Raw genomic sequence first — 17371 nt, 5'->3', positions numbered from 1 at the left:
TTAAAGCTTATCATATTATCTCTGTTTTATAACTCATGCTGCGTATAGCTGTATAGTCATCCTAGGCATTCTTACGTGTTACGTTATTTGTCCACTAATGATGAATGGTAATAATCAGCTACCCTCTCAGTAAAAACGTTTTTTTTAATTTGCAAATTGCACCAATCAGTAGTAGACAGTAGTATGCTTATCCAGCCAAAGCCTATATGACTGTATGAGGATGAAAGCAGCGTGTGTTTTGTACCAATAGAAAGATGCAGAAGAGGAGCCAATGACTTTGGAGGGTTTTGAGAATCACAGCTGAAAGGGATTACAGAAATCCACTTCTCAAACTTATACCCCTGTCTATACAAATGCAGCACACTGGGATCCATAAGTACTTCTGAACATATGTCAGCTGAGACATTCACGCTGGAACATATTATTACTATTATCTTTTTATTTAAAAAGCATTGACATAGTACAGAGCACTGTATACTGAGGGGATCATGACATAACACAAACAAATGACATGAAACAGAAGGTAATGATGGCCCTGCCCAACTGAGCTTACAATCTAAGCGGTGTGGGGAAACAAGATACAGACGGTAGTCGAATAACATACAAATCAACATCAGTGGTTCATTTAACAAATTACTTTCTCTTCTCAAAAGGTGACAAGTGACAGATGCAGTGGGAAACATACCTAATTACCCAATATATATATATATATATATATATATATATATATATATATATATATATATATAGTATATCCGAAATAAAATGCCTGTGAAGAATGAACGTCCTATTGCTTGAAAATAAACCATTCTTTTGCCCACTTAGTAATTTCTCTAACAGATTGGACTCCCAGGTGACACAATCACTGTTTAAAGGCCATCTCAAATATCCATCAGGCTTGGTATATTTCTTAAACTAAAATCCATATATCATTTTTATCTGTTTGGCGTAAAGGTGCGTTACAACCTTTAGAGATATGTGAAGTCAACTAATCCATCACGTTATTGATTTTACTAGTCGATGTTCCCCTATATAATAAAGTGGTTATGAAATGAAATGACAATTATTTATGCTCTATTACATGTAGATGTGTTATTTTATTTACATTGACTGTTACATAGGCAAATAAATCAAACAGCTGATGTGTGATATACATACATTTATGAGTAAAAAAAACCTCAGCCTTTTGTGTCTTAAAATAATTTGTGGTTTGCAAGGAAACACAGTCATACTGTATACATGACATAAGATTTGCTGCAGCACACGGGATTAGCTACCTAAGATGTTTTCTCTGACATTATTATTATTGGTACCAGTTCACTGCCACATTTCACAGTTATGGAAACATATTTTGTAACTTGAGACATCTGAATGATTCGATTCATTGTTTTAATAGTTTTCAAGAATAATTGCAAACAGTTTTTGAAGCTATTGCTGAAAGATACGTTTTACTCTGAAGTGATTTTTGGTAACAGTTTAATACAAAACGGTGGATCACTTACAATGGGCAGTCACAGAGCAAAGTTAAAGTAGCAATTACATGTTTGTGACATTATTGCTCCAATATTTCAGTTTTTGGATCCATTAAACAACCCCATGCACAGAATTTTGCAGTGTAAAGTGTGAATTGGGCAGCACAGTGGCTAAGTGGTTAGCACTTCAACATCACAGCACTGGGGTCAGGAGTTCAATTCCCGACCATGGCCTTATCTGTGTGGAGTTTGTATGTTCTCCCCGTGTTTGCGTGGGTTTCCTCCGGGTGGTCCGGTTTCCTCCCACATTCCAAAAACATGCTGGTAGGTTAATTGGCTGCTAACAAATTGACCCCAGTCTGTGTGTCTGTCTGTCTGTCTGTGTGTGTTAGGGAATTTAGACTGTAAGCCCCAAAGGGGCAGGGACTGATGTGAATGAATTCTCTCTACAGCGCTGCGGAATTAGTGGCACTTTATAAATAAATTGTGGAGGTGGTGGTGTGGTGGTATTCGTGAGGTGTTATAAATTTGCACATGTATTGCAAATGGCACATTGTAACTGTTTGTCCTCTACTGTGACCTATTTGACCTTCTCCCTGACTCTGAAGACCGCCTGCTACCACACCATCATGGACCTTATGTTCATTGCCTTAACTATCTGCTTCACTACTATGCACCTCTACTTTTCTGACTGTTTACCATGTCTCTCCACACTGCCCCATCACCTGGTCCATAACCCAAACTAAACTGCTCCGCTTGATCCTATTGCTTTTCTTCACCCCCTCTCCCTTCCCCATTCTAGGGTGAAAGCTCTCACGGGCAGGGTCCTATCTACATTATGCTGTGGAATTAGTGGCACTATATAAATAGCTGCTGCTGATGATGATGATAATGATGATTATGTCTTATGTCTGTTCTCTATCCATCTACCTCGTATGTTCCTTGTCATGTCTGATGGTGAATTTTTTTCGTATGCCATGCTATCTGTTCTATTAATTGCATCCATGCATTTATAATTCTGCTCAATTGCATATCCCTTGTCATGTCTGATGCTGAATTTTTTCTGAATGCCATGCGATTTGTTCTGTTAATTGCATCCATGCATTTATTATTTTGCTCCATTGTATTTCACTTGTCACATCTGGGGGTAAATGTATCATCCTCCGATTTTTTCAAGTCGCCGGGAATCGGCGACTTTGCATTGAAAATTTAAAGCGGCGATGGCTTATAAAGGCAAACTTGCATTTACAATGCATCGCCGCTTTAAATTTTACCTGCAAAGTCGCCGATTTCCGGCGACTTGAAAAAATCGGAGGATGATACATTTACCCCCTGATGTTGATATTTCTCTATGCCAAGCAATTTGTTCTGTTAATTGCATTCATGCAGTTATTATTGTGCTCAATTGTACCCTCATACTGTTGTTATGCCTCCTGCTCTCATTTATGGCCTATATGTCATGCGCTAAGGAATCTGTGGTGCCATACAAATAAACGGTGATGATGATTAAATGCTCAATGCTAACTGGCAGATGTACAAGTTTGATATTTAAATTAAATAAACATTGCGGTAGACAATGAAAAGCTGAAGACAATCTTTTCATGTGCAAGTAGTAAAAGAGTTATTAGTAAATGTGGTTTTTTTTACACTTTTCCCAAAGTATTATTTTATTGCATACTGATATACATGCATTTTGACTCTGAACAGCATGTCAAATAAAAGACTGAAATACTTGAAACATGAAAGAGATCCCTCTATCTGTCCCCCTACCTCATTAAATGATTTAATATGAACTGAAGGAACAGATAAGCAGTAAAAGATTGCCACTAAATTATTAGTGATTTAATTGTGTGCAAAGGAATAGAGGTAAGCAGTGCTTACACATGACTGTGCACCATTCCATATAGTTACAGGATTCGCACACATATAGCTCACAAGGGGTTTGTGACACAATCTCAGACCAGCTACATACTCTGTGCAAATTTATACTTGATGTAGGACAGGATCTATGTAAGTGCATGCAGAAACATTTGAGTCCCACCTGAAAAAGGTGTGCCTAGCTGTTGTAAATGAACTCCTAGAGCATTTATTTTGCTATGTCGATTCTACACTTCTTTGATATTGCCCAATTTATCTCCACTTTATTTCAACAAAATGGTAATTTAAAAAGAACATATAATATTGTGCTCAGGTAACAAACTCAGGTAAGGAAACACTGTCAACTTTTATAAGTGCATATTGCATACCATATAACTGTAATATCAACCATAATGGACTATGCATGTACTGTATGTGTAAAGGTGAAATGATTGAACAAAATCACATATACTAGGACGGTAATAAAATAACATTATTAAACCTGAACATACATAATTTAAAAAAATAAATAAATAAAAATTTATACAGGTAAAAGTTAGAGTCAGCTGGCACCAACGCACAGTCATGCATGCCCCCAACATGAGCATGTGATCCTTTTGAACAAAGATTGTATAGAAAAGGTCCAGTCTGGATGAAAACACACCTCCAGAAGATACAATTACAAATTGAAGTTAAGCAAAATCTTTAGACACCGCTTCTACAAAATTTGGAGCTGACATTAAAATTCCAATAGTACAAATGATAGTGAAGACAGAAAATGCCATTAGACACAACCGATCCACCACAGAAGCAGCAAACTTCCACTCATTGCATATGGACTCATCCTCATCTTGGTCTCTGAACCTGTTAGCGATATAACGCAACTCTTCTAAAATCTTGGCTAAATCATGGTCTCCCTCTGAGTGGCGTGGGTGGTGAAGGTTTTCATTGTGCGTTGGGGAACAGGTCATCCTGCCACATATTACTCCAGAGTCAGTGGTAGGCGTGCAGTGTATGCCTTCCAAGCCACGGAAGCCGATATATAGCATGTTCCCATTGCTGGACTGCTGACCACTAACGGTATTAACTTCAATGCTGTTCATACTACAGCGCCGTTGCTTATTATTATGCTGGCAAACAGGCCTGACCTTATCTTCACCAGGTCTCTTCATTCTCAGAAACCAAGCACACCAATTTAACAGAATTATTCGTGTCTAAGCAAAGATGGAAAAAGAATACAATTTTACAATCAGGTATCACAGATTTTTAGATTTTAGAGCAATGCTTAATATGTGTGATACAGTAATTGATCTATGAACTAATTGTTAGATGAATAATATGTTTAGTATACACTGGATAAAGAATATGTACACAAATGAATGGATAATGCTTAAATAGCTATAGTATGGGTCATTTTTTCCAAATTGTAAAGCGCTACAAAATTTGCTGGCACTGTGTAAATAAATGTTGATGATGATGATTTACGAAGCTTAACACAAGGCAAAAATGAACAGCTATCTGTGCTCCCGAAACTGACTGCTTTGCTCATATAAAAACTTGCATGCAATGCCTAAAACAAATCAGTTTGCCTGCTGGAAGGTGCTGGTTTAGACAGTGTGTACTCAGCTCTCATGCACTTGACTAAAGACCTATGTCCCCACCCCCTTCCTAAGATAACTATTACTTTAATGTTCATGTTTGACTGAGATAGTAACATTATTATTAATAATAATAATAATAATAATAATAATAATAATAAATCCTGTACCTATTCTGCTTGCTAACAAGGTACTAGATTATAACTGCATAAATACAATTACAATAACCTGTTTACAATCAAAGATTAAATTGATAATACATCATGCATTTGTTACTTGATGCGTTTACAGTTTGATACATAAAAAAAAATATTCTTAATTCTTAATTATATTAGAGAAGGAATATGCAAACTATTTTAAAATATTTCTTCAAATGTTAGCATTTTATCTCATCAATTTATCTAGAACACAAGGAGAAATAGTCCTTGAGATAGAGGAACGTTTAATGTTGAGGTCTGCAGCCAGAGAGCTTCATCCATAGCCACATTACTGATGTCATTGCTAAGATGGAACATTTTATTATTCAGCTTTAACCGTGTCTTTCTTTTTACACTTACAAACCGAAGATTTTTAACACGTATGTTGTATTTTAAAGCACTCAGGGCCTGACTGAGAGCTGGATGTAAGTTTTGCCGCACTGTGTATGAGCAGTAGATGGCGGACAGAATTTGAGTTAAGGAAATGAAAAGGAACAGGGCGCTCTTGCCCTATGTATGCAGCACCTTATCAATTTAAATACTACACCTTAGTGCAGTGTGGTATAGATTTTGAGTTTAGCAAAACTTGCTGTGGCAGCTCCCTATTCGTGGAGAAACGGGTCAGGGACAAGCGAGCACATGTTAGGTACTGTAGTGTCTAAGGTCTGCAACATGATGATGACTTCCGTGTCTTTACTGCTGCCACATTAAGATATGATAAGAAGTGCTCATATGAAGGTGGACGCTTACATGCATATGTTGAGTCAGTCTCAGCTAAAGATGATTGAAAGATTATTTATAGGACAGCGCTTAACTCTTTATGGGCAAGAGCGACTATACTAAAAGGGAATCCCTTCCCCTAATAAATACTAATCAGATAAAGTATGCGCTCAATTGCCTATAGCGACATAAGTGTCATAATGCAATATTAAAATGAAATATTGAGAGTGAAAAACAATTAATTAAATGAATAAACAAACATTTATTAGTGATTTTTATCTAATTAAATTAATTTAAATGACCAATCTCAATAATAAAAAGATGGTAAAACGAAATGACCAATGTCAAAAAGCAACTGATAGATGTAATATTGGTATTGGTTCAACAATTGAAACAATTATATAAACCTAAAACCGTCTATTTAAGTCCAAATAGATAAAGTCCGTGTGAATCCAAAAAAACTCAGATGCCAATGATTAAGTCGTCTGGTCCTGAAGAAAAATAAATAATGATAAGGTGAATGGGAGGATAATGACTCGAAACTCACTGAACTCTGTAGCTGGGCCCAGAGTAGATACGACTGCGAGGTGTCCCGTGTGTCGTTGATTTCTCCAAAAGCTGGTATGTTAGATTAACAGACGATCATCAGCAGCAGGGGAATGATGGTGAGACCGGATAATTGACAAGTGGCAGGCGGCAAGCGGCGTGCGTTCCACAGGGGAACGCACAGTGTTTACTTCCTGCTTGACGTTACTGTATGGGCGTATTCCAACGCGTTTCAGCTAAAGATGAGTCTGCACAAGCACAGTAGCATACTTATGCCTCACCATATCAAACAGATGTGGCGTAATAGTGTTAGTAGTAACTACTAAAGTCACATTGCCCTATTTCTACATAGTATGGCAGAGTAATAAAATGTCATATACACAAAAGAGAATCGGAAGTCATCATCATCATGCATCGTTGCACCAGGCGTTGCGTACCTACAAGTGATATGCTTTCTAAAAGTCAAATCTGGGGATGCATCCACATCTAATTGTGACACAATTATGCGAACATGCCTAACTGTATTCTGCCTATGCCTGTCCAACCCTATTTCACCTGTCTTGGCATAAGAGAGCTTATGGGTGGGTTGGGCAGGATAGAAAAAATACTATTTTGGGCTGGTACAGGGACCGGCTCAAGCCTCTATTACTTGGTGGCTGGCCCCTCCTCTGGCCACCTTCCATCATTAATTACTGTACATCTTCTCTCACTTTTTATGCCTGCCTCCCTCAGTTCACCTTTGCTGGTCATTGTTGTTACTGTTCCTGATATTTTTGTTCTCATTTTTCGCTCCTGTTACTTCTTCTGTTCCCTGGGACTACTGCAAGCTGTTAGCCGACATCCTGGTTTCGTTCCACTCAGTGTGTTCACCTGCACCAGCCATAATATTTGTTGTTACTTGCTTTCAGGCAACCCAGAGATCCACTGTTCAGTGTCTGCAATATTCGGTTTGTACCATTTTCTGCACTGTCTGGATCATATCTGCTCAATAAATATTATATGTTTTCAACATACTCCAGGCTCCATAGCTGTCATTTCCAGCTCTCAGCATAGAAGCATGACAGTTACATCATGGGGCTCCCCTGTCTAAAGTGCCCTGGGTCCCTCATAGTGTTAATCCAGCTCTGGGCCAGGGTGTCAGATTGAAAACTAGGGCTCTGCTCCTCCTCCTAGTACCACCCGTAATATTATTTGTTTTAGCTTAACCCTAAAACAAATAATTCCCCTATTAATATATAGGGTGATGCAAAAATTTGCTGGCAAAAACATCAGGTTTTTAAAGCAAGCAGGCTTTTTGCATTTTGATAAATCCCATTATAACCAGCCAGGTATGTAAAAAAAACAAAAAAGTGCTGTAGGGAGAAGAAACATATAAAATAAAATGCAATATAAAGTGAAGTATGTTGTTTGTTGCATTATTTTCTTTCATTATTTAAGATTTATCATTTATAATATCGCTGGATTAAGCAACTCTAAAATAGTCTTTCTTTTATATTGATAAATATATACTATAAGAATAAAAGTATTCGGATGCTTGACCATTAAACCAATAGGAACTGTAATGACATTGCAATCAATACAAATACTTTAATATGGAGTTCGTCCCCCTTTTGCAGCGTTAACAGCTTCCACTCTTCTTGGAAGGTTTACTACAAGATGTTGGAGTATTTCTGCGGGAATTTGTGCCCGGTAATTATGTAGAACATTTATGCGGTCAGGCACTGATGTTGGACGAGAAGGCCTGGGCTGCAATCTCTGTTCCAGTTCATCCCAACGGTGTCCGATGGGGTTGAAGTCAGGGCTCTGTGAGAGCCAGGCAAGTTCTTCCACACTGAACTCATTAAGCCATGTCTTTATAGTCCTTGCTTTGTGCACTGGGGCACAGTCATGTTGAAATAGAAAATGACCTTCCCCAAAACTGTTGCCACAAAGTTGGAGCATAGCATTGTCCAAAATTACTTGGTATGCTGAAGCATTAAGATTGCCCTTCACTGGAGATAAGGGTCCAAGCCCAAACCTTGAAAAACAGCCTCATACCATTATGCCTCCTGCACCAAACTTCACAGTTGGAATAATGCAGTTAGGCAGATAACGTTCTCACGTCATCCGCCAAACCCAGACTCTCCCATCTGGCTGCAAAACAGAAAAGCGGGATTCGTCACTTAACAGAACACGTTTCCACTGCTCCACAGTCGTGTCAGTGTGCTTTACACAACTCAATCCAATGCTTTCCATTAGTCTTGGTGTTGTGAGGTTTGCATACAGCTGCTCGGCCATGGTAACCCATTCCATTAAGCTCCTGCCACACAGTTTTTGTGCTTACATTAATGTCAGTGAAAGTTCGGAACTCTTCAGCTATGGAATCAGCACAGCGTTGGCGATGTTTATGCACTAGCAGTGGCTGACCCCGCTCTCTGATTTTATGTGGTCTTCCGCTTCGTGGATGAGTTGCTGTAGTTCCTAATTGCTTCCACTTTCTAATAAAATCACTTACAGTTGACTATCCAGGAGGGATGCAATTTTACAAACCATTTTATTGCAAAGGTGGCATCCTATCATTGACCACAATTAAAGTCACTGAGCTCTTCAAAACAACCTATTTTTAATCACAAATGTTTGCAAATGCAGACTGCATGACTGGAATGCATGACTGGCTTGATTTTATACACCTCTGGCAACGGGTCTGATTGAAACACCTCAATTCAATAATTAACAGGTGTGGCCAAATACTTTTGTCCATATAGTGTATATTGTACCGAAAACTACACTTTAAGAATAGGCCGCTACTTATTGGCCAGTGCTGCGTGCTTGGCCCCCGAGCTAAAGTCTACCAGCCAGCCCTGCATAAGGGGATGTAGAAATCTTTATACAGACCTGCGTGTACACATTTTTGTTGCTTAAGATACATAAGGCAACAAAATTAAGGCCATAGGTTAAACCCTACTCTTTGCAGGATACTGTAAACTCAGACTTTTAATGAGATTCAGTGCTTCCAATAAGTGTTTAAAATTGTATGGGCAAACACATTTCCCTTTCCCAACAGTCCAATAGAATAAAAGTTTCATATCATCCAAATGTTTTTAATCCGCCTTGGATGAAATCAACAAAAACTTGCATGTAATTAAATAGACAGCAATGATTGACATTTACAGACTTCTAGTGATACATTCAATTATATGCAAAATGGCAGATCTGAATTTATAAGATCTTTTATTTTAGAGCTTCAATTCACTAAACAAGCAAATTATTGCCTTTTATAATAATCATTAGTTTAAACTGTTGATTTCCAGGACAAACTTTCACTTTTGTTTTCTCTACTGCACGGTACAGTAGAGAAAGCAAAAAACTAACCAGCACTCATATCTATCAATGTACCAATGAGCCGGATTTTTAAATTGCCAATATTTCTTCAAAAAAATTATATTGTCTAGGAAGATTGGATACGATAATAGAAATTTATGTCTGTGCCTTGAATACAATTTTAACTACACAGTGAATCTGTTGCTGTATCTAAGGGCAATGGAAGTAAACAAACCTCCCTAGCCAATAGAATTCTCTTTAAGTGGAAGTGCCCTTTAAGGATGTTTGCACTGTGACCTTGCATTTAAGTATCACTGGTGAGCAACAGGCAACAGCTGACACAAAAATGGAAACTTCTTCCATAACATTTAGAAAAGGAAGCAAACTGCTACAAATATACTTATTGCACACTTTGAAGTTAAGCTCAAGTCATTTTTCAAAGTCATTTTGATCTCTCAACTGTTTTGTTTTTAATGTGATTGCAAGTTAACCCTTTCATTTAGAATCTAGTGTAGTGGCACCTTAGTACAGAACAAGCCCGGCCATAACCTCTAGGTGCTTTCATAATGATTGGATTAAATTTAAATCAAATGACTTGTTCTGATTTATAGAATAATATGAATCTTTAAGTTAGTCAAAGTCGAAACAGTTCAATAAGGAAGTGTAAGGGATTTGCATAAAAAAGCTGCGGCGTCCCTTGAACCTACTAGTTACAGAGGAATCTAAAAATAAATAAAATGTGAAATGAACTGGGCTGGTTTTAGGACAATGACTCTAAAGCACATACCCAGGAAATGTTGCTATGCCCAATATAAGATCCTCATCTACTTTGTAAAATTTGAAATTCTATAAATTAATTTTCCATATAAGGTTTTTCTTTCTTGTGCTATTAAGCACTAAATTTTGTCATAAGCTCAATAGTTCTAACCCCAGAAAATAGAAGTGAACAAAGACTAATTAATAGTTATTTCACTAAGAAGTAGCAAAACAGAGCTACATATTTCATGTAAACAGCGCCTTGCACTGTGTTTATTTCCATACTGTGAAATAGAAACAATTTCTGTTTACTGTTCTGTTCTTTGAAATACATTTGGTTGCAACGTTTACAAATGTATATGGAAGTGTTTTCATACATAAACAGAATCCAAGATAGTTTAAATTACACTGTACTTGTTGAAAGTATATTGTACCTGCTGCTTTTCATTCCAGTTTGTAAGCAAATCATTTTTAATTGCACTTCCAGCCACGTGAGCTTTAAGAACACTTTAACCCCATGCTGTATTCTGCAATCACCATGCAAGAGGCAATTTCCAGACTCATTAAGCAGAAAAGTGTTTCCCACCAGTGTATAAAACATGCCTGGTTTGGGAGCAGGACGCATTATTTACTTATTTATTTTAACAGGCCTCTAAATGCATGATCATAATGGAGAGATGAATATATGGCAATGCATGCATTTTATGCATGGGGTTACATTATTGCATTATTACAATTATTACAGTAGTCTTTGTCTGGATAATTTACCCATTTAGGCATTTTGCCTCCATGTGGATCATGATGATGATACTGAAGGACAATAACTGTTACGACCACTGAGAGCCCCACGATAATCATTGTACTGGCAAAGTACTGTGCTGCAAAACACAAAGAAATATTGTAAGACCATAATTAGTACATATGCTAGGAAGTGCAGATAAATATATTTTATAGAAAGTGTTCATTCGATGATCACTGCACTGTAGCTACATAAGTCTTTCCTATTCTAAAGCTTGTAACCAATGAGTGGGAGCTGCTATTTATGGCTTAAGTACATACAGTGAAACAACCAAGCAGTGAGTAACTACATATAGGAGCAGTTCTAAAAACAGTCCACGGCCATTATCTTAGCAGTAAGATTTTGGAATCAGGACATTCTAAGAGGTCAATTTTAAAGATACACATATCACTCCTGCAACTGTCTGGAAAAGTCTCTGTTAGTGATAGATCTAATAACTACTAAAGTCAATATGGAGTATTTTATAGCATAAATTAAATATATGTTCCTTTTGCATTATTGCACCTGCTCTTTATTCTTCTTCTTCTTCTTCTTCTTCTTCTTATTATTATTATTATTTGCAACTAAGCAACTCTGTTGCAAGAACAGTCAATTATTGTAATACCATTTACATGGCAGACATTAGGGTAATTTTTTACAGAAAGATTATTGAAAGCATGACTCGGGCTAGTTCTCAGACAGAATAATGACAGACTGGGGGTCTCATCAGCTAAAGGGGCTTCTGCTCAGCATGAGAAGCACCATAGAGAGATCTTCAGTGCAACATTAAAGTTAAGGGAGATATCTATGTTCTCTAATGATAATATACAAATAAGCATCTATCTATCTATCTATCTATCTATCTATCTGTCTGTCTATCAAATAGTATTTATTACTTTTATTTCTGCTATACTGGTGTACAAACAAAATATGCGTATACAAAGCAATCTTACCTATTAATGGGACTGAGTCTGATGTGGCTGGCATTATCTCGGCCACCAGCAACATGAATACAGTAAGAGACAATAGCACAGTTATACCTAAAACACACACAAAAATAAAGCTTAGAAAAGGAATTTTGTGATTTTAATAAAAATTATTCCACCAACAGTTCATTGTATTACTTGACTTTGAATTATTCAGTATATGTAGCCATATTTATCTAGATTTAGAACATGAACATTTAGATAAAAATTACCATATTAATAACCTCCTAAAACTTGATGCTGAATTATTTTTACATTTGTTCTAAAATATTTTTACAATTATTTTGCTATTAACTATTTATGACCATCAACGTATACTGTAGCTCTGTGATTATGATCTCTAAAAGCCATCCATATAGTGGATTCCACTTGCATATGTTGTGTCTTCCTATGTATTTGTTTTCTCTATAGTCTCTTGTATTGATTTTTACTGATTTTATTGTTTCCCTTGTTCCCTACTTACGTGTATTTTTTTTTTAGTTATTTTTTTGTTGGCTTTGCTGTGCTGTGGATTCTGTGGAACCGTATGAATAAATTAAGATGATGATGATTTGCATTGGAAGCCCTCTACTACTGCAATATCAGCTCTGTAAGCATCGATATCACATTGTACTATACCACTCTGTGTTCTTTCTTTCTTTACTAATCTTACAAAAATGTATTGCTTAGATACAGCAGCCCATTACTGCAAAATTAATTTGAATTATTTGATGTATATCTAATAGGGGTCAACTGTACCAAAGTATTTACCAAAAGTTGATCTGTACATGAGCTTTTGAAGCCTCAATCCTCATCAAAAGTAAGTCACAGTATATCTTAATTGAAGCACTTGATCAATGGTGTGAATAGAAAATGCCAAAAAAAAAACCACATTTTTATGATTTGCAATAAACCACAAACACTTGACAACCTACTAATCCACCAAAATGCGCAAGATTTCTCTCATCTCACTATCCAGAGAACCAGGGTGGTGCACCTTTGCAGATTCTCAGGGGAGAATGTTTGATATGGACTTGCCACTGAACTCATAGGACCTCATTTAGAGTCGGACGCAAAGTCTGTTTTAGGCGCAAGTGTCCAAGATGCAGGCGGATTTGGTGCTTTCTGCACATGCATGATAGTGTTTTTATGTTGGATGCACCTAAAAACGGACTTTGCGTCCGACTCTAAATGAGGTCCATAGTGTTTGAAAGTTTCAAAGAGAGTTTTTTAAAAAAAATGTAAATTTTACCACCACTTGTCATATAGGTGAATCATTGGAAATTCCCAAAGTGAGAAGTGTTAAGAAAAATATTTTAATTCTTTTCCCACCACTATTTGAAGCTTTTAGAGTATCTAAAGAGACTCTCTTATGAGAATCTGTCATCTCAGTGCGCACCATCCTGGTACTCTGGTTGGGATTGGATCTTTCTTTGACTCATCAACTATAAGTGGACTACAGCACATCAAGAAAAGACTTGTTTGTTTTGTATTTATTTTATCACACAACTAAATAACCCCAATAGATGTGAAGAGACTGGATCAGCAGTAAGATATTTTGTGTGTCTTTGGTGAACTGACTGATACTATATTACAAAGACACAATAAGAAGGAGAGGAAATAAAGATGTTGACATTAGGCTGCCTGTCTAATGGAGTTCTGCACCTCCAGGCAAAAAAATGCTAAATATTAAAAATAGAACTGGAACCACAATATCAGGAGAAAATAAAAACAAATGAAAAAAAAATACAATACAATGATCACTTATTCCCGCTGGTGAACTGCCTGAGCACTTTGTGGTACATTGCCTCCAATAAATTATATTGTGTAAACATGCATAAAGACAATTCCTCATCTGAACGATTTTTAGCTGTCTTGGCTACAGAAGCACCTCTGAAACAAATTACAGACACATCTTAACTATATCTAATAGTGTTTATTATTGTATTTCAATAATTGCAATAAACACACCTACTATGATCGAAGGTCATTTACCAAAGTGCAACAATGAGTGTCATGTGTTTGTCAAGATGGCATCTATAGGAGGAACAAAATTTATAATTTTCTCATGCGAGTGTCAGGCGCCGTCCCTACATTCTACTCACTGTGCAGGGATGGTCACCTTCTTCTCCCGTCAACTAGCAACAAGACGCGACTTATTCCCGACGATTCCAGGAATCTCTGCATATGCCTAGCAATAGGATGCGATTCCCCTGTCCACGGTGACGGTCAGTGACGTCACTGATGGCATGGTCTCTTTTTATCATTTTCTCATGCGAGTGTCAGGCGCCGTCCCTACATTCTACCCACTGTGCAGGGATGGTCACCTTCTTCTCCCGTCAACTAGCAACAAGACGCGACTTATTCCCGACGATTCCTGGAATCTCTGCATATGCCTAGCAATAGGATGCGATTCCCCTGTCCACGGTGATGGTCAGTGACGTCACTGATGGCATGGTCTCTATTTGGGAGGCCTAAATAACGAGGACTCTGGCATCATTTGGGTGCTAGAGCATTAGATTCACCTTAGCTACAGCATTAGTAACCAGTTCCAGTCTCTGTGTTCTGCTTCCTCACTCCTGTTCCAGTTTGGCTTAACATCCTGTTCCTTAGCTCCTGACTTCTCCATTAGTATGCTGATTTTATCTATGGTTCCTGACTGGCTTCTGACCTTGGCTCCCTTGACCACTCTCTGCATTCTGATTCGGCACTGCACTCCAGCCCGACTCTGCTACTTTCACCCACCTGTTTCTCCAGTGACTGCCTCTTTGTTCAGTAGTACCAATCACTGGTAGGTAGGCTCCATCCACTATTTTTTCTTGGTTTCATGACAGCAGGGAGCTGGGTGGATCTGGGTATTCCTAGCTAAATGTGGTCTGGGCCCTCTCATCTTGTATCCAAATGTAAAAACAAATTATTTTTTTGCAGGACACAACATTTATATGAAACTAATGGGGTGGAAAGTGACTGTTTATTATGGGAGACATTATTTACTTTCAAAACTTAGCTTTTAGTCTATTAATTACAATAACGAGCATCTCCAAGAAAGCGATCTATAAATTAAATGTAAAATGTATTCTCTATGTTGTAAACATTTATTTTAAATTGAATATACAGTTTTATTATTTTTTCTAATACCCCTTGTTTCATCCCATGCTAACTGCAGTTAGAACAATTTGCCAGCAGACAGGCACCATTGTCTGAAAGGGATCCGAAGCCAACCAGAGGTGAATTCTGGTATTTTACTATGTACTGCCCACATGTAATACATACTTCATTTTTACATTTTGGTGTATAAACCCTTTAAGACATAAACAATGTTTAGCCAAGCTTTATTTTAAGGGGAAAGTGAAAATAAGTTGAAATGAATGGAGGAGGTGGTCCTTAAGTTGTATAATGCAGGACTTTGAAGTTAAGTTTTACTTTTTCCACCATGAAGATTTCCATGTGCATTAGCTACACTGCAAAAGTAAATGCATACCCATTTTTGGGGGCAGTCCCTTGGAATGTGTGTGTATATATAGTGGGCAAAAAGTGCATTTGCACATTAACAATTACATTGCAGTTTTACATTTTGTACTTTCATAAATGATTATTCTGGAGAATGCTTCTTCAACAGTGCAGAGACCTGGTTCTAAATGTCTAATTATGCATGTAATAGTTCTGTACCAGAGCATAAAGTCTCAACCCAATAAGTTTTTTATAACCAAAACTTATTGGTGTTTCTGCCTTCTCTGCACAGCACATGAAAAGCTTTCTATCAAAAGGTTTCCCAGTTTAATCTAAATCCCTATATACAGTTCAACCTGTCAGGATTTTAACTGATGTGTATATAAAACTCTATGCCGGTTTAAGAAAAGATTCAGTTCTAAAAAGAGAAAAGGGCACAATGACATGGAAGGGTCTGAATAATAAAATGTGTAGCTGCTGCATCTTGCTGCATAATAGCTCTGCTTTCTGTATAATCACCTAAGTGTATTCTCAAGTCTAGATTTCAAACGTCTACACTTTGCAGGTCCTATGAAAGTCAATTCTGTTTTTCAGTAGCTGCATATTTACCAAGTGAGATCTTCTCTCCTGAGTCTGCCGGAAGCAGGAACACCAGCAAGGCAAGAGCAGATATCAGAACACAGGGAATAAGAAGATTCAGACCATAATATAATGTTCTGCGTCTCATTGTAATAGTAAATGTCACATCTGGATATGGTTCTTTACAGCATTCATAAAAACTCTCAGACCGCTTCCCAGGGACTCCTACAGAGAAAAAAATATATTTAATTGTCACACTTTTTTCTTTCTTTTAATTTCACTGAAACACAAATTATTACTCAGCATATAATTATATTCAGCATCATAAAACTATTTTATTAGTATAATAAATATACAGATATATAATTTACCAGAAACTGATTAAAACCAGTAAGCTTTGTTATCATCATAATTGAGAACTTCTCATCTGGAGATTGTGTCAGTTTATTACACTGGCCAATCAATTAACATCAAAGAATTGACAACCAATATGGTGGTGGGTCTTAATGTGGCATAAAACTATCATGTTAATCTATTCCTCCAACCAGATATTGTTAATTATTAGTTTCTATATTGATCAGTATTGATATTGATCAATTTCTCCATTTGGCCAGTATACACTGTCAGACTCTAAGTGAAAAGTCCTCACCTATGGCAGTCAGTTGGGGGTCGGCAACCCGCGGCTCCAGAGCCACATGCGGCTCTTTTAGCCATCTGCTGCGGCTCCGGAGTCCGGGTGTCAGTGGCAAAGGAGGTGACAGAGCTCATTTAAAAATATAAAAAACTAATAGGAGCCGGCAGAGAAGAGAGCGCTCCACCCCCGCCGCAGCTCACTGCTGGCTGAATGACGGAATGACGCTGACATGACCCTAAGGTCATGTCAGCATCATTCAGTTGACAGAGAGCGCGCTGAGGAGCAGAGAAGAGAAGATCCAGCACCACCTGAGTGAAGGTAAGTAAATAGTAAATACAAAAAATATTTTCTTGGGGGCTAAATAATAAAAAGGGATCTACAAGAAGGGACTGCATAATAAAAATGGACAAAACTAAATTGCGCTACCGGGGAAGAAAATGCAAATACACAATGCTGCTCAGGAAGAAAACAGGGGTATCCCTCCCTTAAATATAACAATATACAACATATTTTTATCCT

General features: G+C 37.4%; 1 protein-coding gene across 1 annotated transcript in view; it reads right to left on the bottom strand.

Moving 5' to 3' along the window:
* Positions 1 to 1459: 1459 nt before the first annotated feature.
* The window catches only part of LOC142151950 (neuronal acetylcholine receptor subunit alpha-7), a 184533-nt gene continuing 168621 nt past the window's right edge, over positions 1460 to 17371 (bottom strand). Inside the window, exons 7-10 of the mRNA XM_075208081.1 lie at positions 16249 to 16443; positions 12178 to 12264; positions 11215 to 11324; positions 1460 to 4543 (exon numbers count right to left, since the gene is read on the bottom strand). Coding sequence (XP_075064182.1) covers positions 4022 to 4543; positions 11215 to 11324; positions 12178 to 12264; positions 16249 to 16443 — 914 coding nt within the window. The 3' untranslated portion in view covers positions 1460 to 4021. The remainder of the gene's footprint in view (positions 4544 to 11214; positions 11325 to 12177; positions 12265 to 16248; positions 16444 to 17371) is intronic.

Source organism: Mixophyes fleayi, chromosome 4 (assembly GCF_038048845.1).
Source record: "Mixophyes fleayi isolate aMixFle1 chromosome 4, aMixFle1.hap1, whole genome shotgun sequence".
In the NCBI taxonomy this organism is placed as follows: Eukaryota; Metazoa; Chordata; class Amphibia; order Anura; family Limnodynastidae; genus Mixophyes; species Mixophyes fleayi.
Note: the sequence above shows the minus strand (reverse complement) of the source record. Positions and strands in the feature narration are given on the sequence as shown.